At 35.2% G+C, this 7,255-nt stretch overlaps 1 protein-coding gene across 4 annotated transcripts; it reads right to left on the bottom strand.

The window, feature by feature from the left end:
- Window positions 1-313: 313 nt before the first annotated feature.
- Window positions 314-6,854, bottom strand: LOC109339636. 4 transcript variants are annotated; one of them, XR_002106689.1, is made up of 11 exons: window positions 6,728-6,854; window positions 6,395-6,645; window positions 5,125-5,280; window positions 4,343-4,474; window positions 4,115-4,253; window positions 3,971-4,009; window positions 3,781-3,855; window positions 3,631-3,690; window positions 2,430-2,494; window positions 826-960; window positions 314-508 (listed from the first exon to the last, which is right to left on the bottom strand). XR_002106689.1 is itself a non-coding variant. In XM_019577103.1 (11 exons), exons 1-11 carry the CDS (start codon window positions 6,803-6,805, stop codon window positions 907-909), a joined length of 1,140 nt encoding a protein of 379 aa, XP_019432648.1. In that variant the 5' UTR covers window positions 6,806-6,854; the 3' UTR covers window positions 679-906. The 4 variants fall into 4 exon arrangements, 3 of the variants coding, with proteins under 3 accessions (XP_019432651.1, XP_019432648.1, XP_019432650.1); XM_019577103.1 differs by lacking the exon at window positions 314-508 and adding an exon at window positions 1,450-1,540 and having other exon boundaries at window positions 679-960; XM_019577105.1 differs by lacking the exon at window positions 314-508 and adding an exon at window positions 1,400-1,540 and having other exon boundaries at window positions 679-960.
- Between the last annotated feature and the right edge of the window lie 401 nt (window positions 6,855-7,255).

Raw genomic sequence — 7,255 nt, forward strand, 5'->3', positions numbered from 1 at the left:
CAATAGATCAATGTTGCAAGTCTTAACTAGTTGATGGTTAGTGGTTACATTATTATTTCAGGTTACAGTGTTGCACTTAGATAGGTATACCAAGGGTTATATGCCATGGTTTAAAACTTCAAGTATGAGAGAGGATGAAACAGAACCTTGAAATATTTTGTTTTAAGCTAAGAAAGAAGAACTGGAGAAGGGAGAGCATATTCCACAGTGCAGATTATACACAGGTAATATGTGGCTATCTGAAACTGTGAACATTGAAAGACCCTGGAAAACTTTGGGATGGAGACACTTGCAATTTTCCTCACTTGTAGGATGTAAGTTAAGAAAAGAAACTTCAAAATCAGAAAATCCCCATTATTAGTGTCCTAAATTATGTATTAGTAATGAATGTCATGTCCACTATTAACTCTTTTTTACAGTAATTGTCATGCAATTCCGGATCAGGTGCTAGGCTTATATAAACTGATATAGAAAAGATGCCCTCAAACAGCATCTAAGCATAATTTTCCTGCAGTCATTTAGGCTTATGCTTCTACAATCTTTCCTACGTGTACAGAAACATGATGCATGAATACTTTTCATACAGAAAACATATTAAACTAAAGCAACACATGTTAGAGAATAAAATTAAGTTCTAATTTACACAAAAAGTGAAACTATAATATTATGTACAACAAATTTGATTAGTCCATCTTTGAATTATCTACTGAAAGTTGGAATAAATATTCAGATGAAGGATATTGTGAAGTAAAAAATTATATATGAAGACTACTTGTTTACAAATTTTTACAGGTGGAGCTTGTGTTTTGTTTTGAAACCGTTTACCTAAACATGACAGTTCTCAAAAGCTTCAATGATGCTCAAAATCCATCTCCAATCAACTATCCATGAAATGAAACTTCTTAACTATTCATCAGTAACATCATCAGCTGGCAGCTTATAAGTGCGGAAGACTCGAATCTGAAGTAAAAAGAATGAAATTCACAAAATTAGCGAGCAATGCTTCATAGCAAAAATAGTTTCTATTAAAATATCACTTGTATTAATCTACATGGAAATTGGAATTCATGACATGCAATACAAACTTAAAATTTTCTCCAAAAACTAAATTGCAACAAAACACCATGAATGATGATAGCCTGAGTCTACGAGATACATGATTGTCAAATATGGTAGGAAAAATAACCATGTAACTCACACATGGAACGGATAGTAATGCAAATATCATCGCCTGAATGCCCAATAATCGTCAGATGTTTGAGGTTTAATATTTTATGTCCATTTTTTATAAACAAGAGTAGATTGAAGATCACAATACTAAAGATCAAAGTGCACTAAATAAATAACTAACTAAGCACAATATTAATCAAATCATATCAAGTTGGATGTGTCGGTAAACCCCTGGCAAGGCTATGAGCCTAAAGTGGAAGAACAGAGCATATATATTGCCTGAGCCAAAGCATAAATTGTTCGCAAGATTCTAGCATAATCTGTTCCCAGCATTTGAATGACAAGATCTGCCAAAAATGTTCCCCAAAGCCTGTTCCGCATTCCAAATAAAATGGTAAAGAATACTCATAAATTGTGCCTCAGATAGCAGTAGAAAAATCCGAAAAGCAAAGAGGAAATAAAAATGCTGCTCACAAGAGTTAATGATGCCATGTATCAATAAAGATACAGTAAATAGAGTTCACCCACGACTTAATAAAAACCAGTCTAATGATTGTAGATACAAGTGGAAATGAGAAAAACAATATGGCCCATTGGACAAGAGAAAATGGCCATGCCCCACCAAAAATTCTAAGGATACAATGCAGACAATTCAGAGATTGCACAAGATCGCCCAAGAGAAATAAATTAAGTGCCTGAGAAAGTAGTTTCAGTTCTGCACAGGAGAACACAACCACTTCAGAAGTTTACCAATTTCTCCTAAACCAAGTGAAAAAAATCAGATTTTGGATTTTGTAGTGGGGCAAGAAAATGTACGCCAAACTAGTCAAAGAAATACCATATTCCACATGGGATTTTTCTTCGGGATACTCTCTATGTTCAAAAACCCATAAAGGTAACGAACACTGGTCATTAACTTATTTATTTTGGTGCTACAGTGGTAATCTAAACTGACCATTAAACTAACTAGGAAAACAGAAAGAAGTTGGGTGTTACTCAGAGCACAGTGTGTAATAGAGAAGAAAAATATGATATCCTGGTGAAGGATTGCAAATTTGCAATGCCAACTAGCTTTTTTGGTGAGGAAACTCAAATTCCTTCATGCACATTCTCATAAAAGGACCTGTGATGTAGACTGACCCTGTCACAAATCTCAACTAAAACACCACTACATCTAATCATCAAAAAGGAAGTGCTGCTGTCTTGAGTGCGAAAAAATCTAACTTATAAAAGAAGACAAGGTGTAGAATATAACATACACAGGTCCAAGAAATGAGAGCATGCTTCTAAAACCCAGATATTTTGATGCAGCACCAAGAAAACCCTGGAATAAATAAAACTTCAGATGAGCAACATAACATAAATTAGCATAAACTAAAATACCAATTTAATTTTGCACCAAGAATATACATAGAAAAAGAAATAGAAAATAACTTACTCTGCTGATACAAGACCAAAAAATCATTAACGCCATCTTGATATTTACATCTTCTTGTACTAAAACTATATATAAATAAATAATAGAAATCATAATATTATGCAGAGAGTAAGTCTCGGTGCAATGGTAGGTTGTTTGCCTTGTGGCCTGGAGGTATGGATTCAAATCTTGGAAATAGCCTCTTCAATTGCGAGGATAAGGTTGTGTAGGTCTACCTTCTATTAATCCGATTATGTGGAAGCCTCGTGAACTGGACCGCCATTTTTTAATAATAATGTTATGCATAAGCCTTAAGCTGATTCAGAAATGTCAACATGCACTCTCTGAACCATGCAATTACATATTGGATTTAATTTTGATCCATTGTCCGTGAAAAGAAATTAACACAGGTAACATTTAGCGCATGTATAGAACAGGATCATACGGTGCCATGTTCTTTTTTGGTTCCATCTTTTTAGTGAAACCAAAAGTGTCCCACTTTTCAACCCTCTTGCCATGCTCTGTTTATAAAGTATTAGTGTATGACATACATAGAACAAAAGCCATGTGGTCTGTTTCATTCTGTTTAAAGACGTCCCAAATATCACCTAAGAGTGAATAATGCTCCAAGGCATAAGAAAGTGAAAGTCTATAAAATCTTGTACTACAAAATTCTTTATTCCCTCCAATGGTGTGACTGTTTTATTAAAGGGTAGTGTATAGAGCTCTACAATGACTACAATAATCTAGATATTTTTCCCACTGGATGGGTTCTGCTTCAGCTACATGGATCAAATAGTATCATTGCACTCTACAATGACTTAAGGATCAATTAAAGTAATTTATTAATTGGCTATTTAACTGTAGCATATTAAGTGGAAGTTCTGAACTATCTGTCAGTGTAATATTTCAAGTCTTCACATCAGAAAGTCAATTCTATCTATCAGTATACAAATAAATTTAATAATTTCCTGCCAGTAATATTCATTCATATGATAGAATTGCATGGCATTAGAAGCACAACAAATTGTTATGTCAGGCACCTGTTTTGCTGCCAGCAAGGCTGCTCTGGATTCTAGGTTAATAATAGCTAACTGTCCACCCTGGAAATCATAAAGAACAAAATGCATGTTTAAGTTATTCTTGAGAAATGTTAACCATGCTAGCAAAACACCCACAAGTGTGATACAGACCTTTTTCATTAACTCTTTCTTAATCTGGTAGTTAGCAGCTTCTACAAGAACTTTCCCAGACAATTTCCTTGCTAACTACAAGTCAATATCTAGTCACGAAATGAGAAAACAAAAAGAGTAAAGGAGCAAAATGCTTTCTTTTGTGGATACATTAGAGACAGAGAAAAAAACACTGACATCCTCCTCTTACCAATTGATATATCTTTGCCAATGTGAATACACTACCACCCTTTTAAAGACAGAAAAATAACTAATTAGAAAGAACAGATCAACTAAAATTGAAGACCAACTTTAAAATAGTCATATGTAAAGTGAATCATTGAAGTAAAACAACCTTCAAAATAATTGATCTAAGGTCATCTACCCCAAGTTTTAAAGCAGCAAGAGACTGGGGGAGTCCAAGTTCTAGAGTATTCTGACCATCAGCTGTAGTGCCTACGTCCAATAAGCCTGGATAATTTTCTGATTCAACACTACAAGGAATATTCAAACTTAGATTACCACTAGAGAAGTATGAAAGATTTTTCATTCTTTGGGGGGAAAACAGGAAAAAATTACTTACCTTGAGTTTTGGTGCAACAGGTAGAGGAAAATTTCAACTTCAAGGTCTTGGGTTGATAATTTGGTTGAGCATGCAATATTCATTTTTTTGATGACTTGAAGCAATACATTTCTATACGATGGCCTCCAACCCCTGTGAACAACAAATGCAAAAAATGAATATTAGGCTTAGAAGCAAAGAAATGGGAATTCCCTTAGGTTTATATATGATAAGATGATAAAGTAGAGAAGTATTATTGAACAACGATTTGGATAACTTCACGCAACAATATTAGGAGTGTGATAAGAGAAACAGCTGTAATGACCAAAGAGGAACTTAGTTGTAATATAACAGTGGGACTGTCAGTTACGACAAACTCTAACTGAATGGGAAGGAAGGAAAGGGGTCGGAGGGTAAAAGTATAACTAGGAATAAGTGAAGATTGGATATCAGTTTTGAGTTGTAGAGAGAAGCTGGGGAGGTAGAGGCAGGACTATCGAATATCCTGGGTTGAGAGAATCTCCATTGTTGTATTCTTGTTCCTATCTTCTACCTTGATTCTTAGATCTCTCACTTATTCATAACCAGGAAGAAGGGCATGATCAATAATATTTCTCATTCATTCCTAATCTATCTTCCTTAATCTGAACTAGTATCTATCTGACACCTGATAGGCTTATTTTCATAGAGTATACATATTTTGCTCATAAACTATCAAGTTCGTAGAAGTTATTAATATCACATTCTAGATTAAGTAAGACAAGGGAACAAGAAGTAGAATAAAGTAACAATAAATTTAAAACCTTAATGTAGAGCGTGCATCAGCAGCAAGGAAGAAAAATCGGGACTCCAGAGCAGCTATAAATTGTTTGCGCTCTTGAAGGTCAACTCCAATCATGGACCGGTCAAAGTCCACTTTGGTCGTGCTTGTCACAGATTTTAGCAAAGGACTAAAGTAGCTGATGGTGTATTAAACAAGGATTACCAAACATAAAACATTACATAACAATAACAACATGTATATACTTAATTAAAATCTAGCATGGCCACAATGACCGTTAGGCACAACCAATCAAATACTTGTTAGGCATTAAAAAGGGTGGCCCAATGCACAAGGCTCCCACTTAGTGGAGTCTAGCGAGGGGAGATGTACGCAGCCTTACCCCACAAGCGGAGAGATTGTTTCCAGGATTTGTTAGGCATTAAAGCAGCAATTTAAAATGTCAAAAAGAAAGCTTTTACTGCAATTATATTAAACTTATCTTTAAGATTTTGATTGGTATGCCCCATAAGCATGCATCAATTCAAGAATTACTGGTTTTGTGTGTTAGGTAACACAAGATCCTATAAGCTAGTTAACAAGCTTCTTTGATAAAAAAAGATAAGTTAATAGCCTTGTCAAGTTAGTGAGGATTTTTAAAAAGCCCATGGCTTATAAGCTAGTAACTTTTAAGTCATTCGCACTTATCAGGTAGTCGATATAGCTAATTTTACCAAACACTTGCAGATCAATCAGTTGGCTAATCAGCTACGTTTTTGGCTCTGTTAGGTATAAATGGTTGAAAATCCAGTTAAGGTTGAAATTTTGGAGGACGAAAGCTAATGGTTGATAAGCTATCCGATTGAATTAAGAGTGCTTGTAAAATTAGCTGATAAGTCATCTAAAAAGTGTAGATGACTTAAAACCTAAGTCATAAGTCTCCCCAATGGTGTTATAGCAAAAAAAAATCTAAAAATTCTCTTTAATGAAACAATTCCAATAGCTTACTTTTAGTCAAGTAAGTCATTTGCCTCGCTTATAAGCCCCTCAAGGGTGTCAAACACACACCACTTTCGGTTAGTTTTTCAGCTACATTTGCCAAAGAGAAGGGTTATCTAATATCAACAAAAATACAGCCCAGAGCACGACACTCAGGCCTAGTGGATGGTACACAGCCTTATCCCCACAATCGAAGGGGTTGTTTATAGGATTTGAACTCGTGACTTCTTGGCCACTAAGCAGCAACTTTATCATTGCAACGAGACTCGTACAACTACTACCAATGAAGTAATGAAATTGGAAAAGGGGTAAACCTGCGACCAAAAAGGATTTGTTCAATCTCATACAACTCGGAGTCAGTTGCAAGTTCAAGAACCGATCTCAGCTCTCGATCAAAGCCTCCTTCTTCCCTATCTCCACGAGAACTAGAAATTGCATTAACATTTGCAGCAGCTTCAACACAAAACCTTGACCTTTTTTTATGGAACAGCTTTGAAGTGAAAGTTCCCACATTTCGAATTCGACGAATGCGAATTGAGTTAGTGTGCGTAGGCCAAACCAATTCCTTTATATAGTTACAGTAATAACAATAATTAGATTGAATTGAATTGAGAAGAGGGTAAGGAAGTGAGAGAAATGAAACTTACAGTTAGTAAGAGAAGTGGTGAGTGAGTGTTGTTACAACAGCTCAATCTTGCAGTTGCAATTGAAGTGGCAGAATTCATCTTCTTCCACCAATTTTCTTTCCTACCTTGCTTCCATTATCTATTAACTAACACAAACAATTGCTCAATAATGGTGGTATTTAAGTTAGCATTGTATTATCTAATCCTAAATATTGATTGGATCTTTTTTTGTACCTGATCAAAGATATGTCATTACGATGTACAGTACATAATTAAATAGAAACATATAGAAACATGAAGAGTATTAATAATGGGACGACGGGTCCGATTGGGTCATATTTGTTCTCTACCTGACCTAAATATTGACTTAGTCTAATTTTTAAACTCGAACTTGATCATAGACACGATGATACGCGATCCTGTGTGGGCCCAATCATGATTGGGTCACGCCAGGTGAGCGGGTAGAGCAATAAACCGAATCAACTTGATATTTGTTCGAAACTTGACTCGTTATTTAGCTCGATAAACTTAATTCATGAACTAAATGAG

Source organism: Lupinus angustifolius, unplaced genomic scaffold (genome assembly GCF_001865875.1).
Source record: "Lupinus angustifolius cultivar Tanjil unplaced genomic scaffold, LupAngTanjil_v1.0 Scaffold_85_82, whole genome shotgun sequence".
NCBI lineage: Eukaryota > Viridiplantae > Streptophyta > Magnoliopsida > Fabales > Fabaceae > Lupinus > Lupinus angustifolius.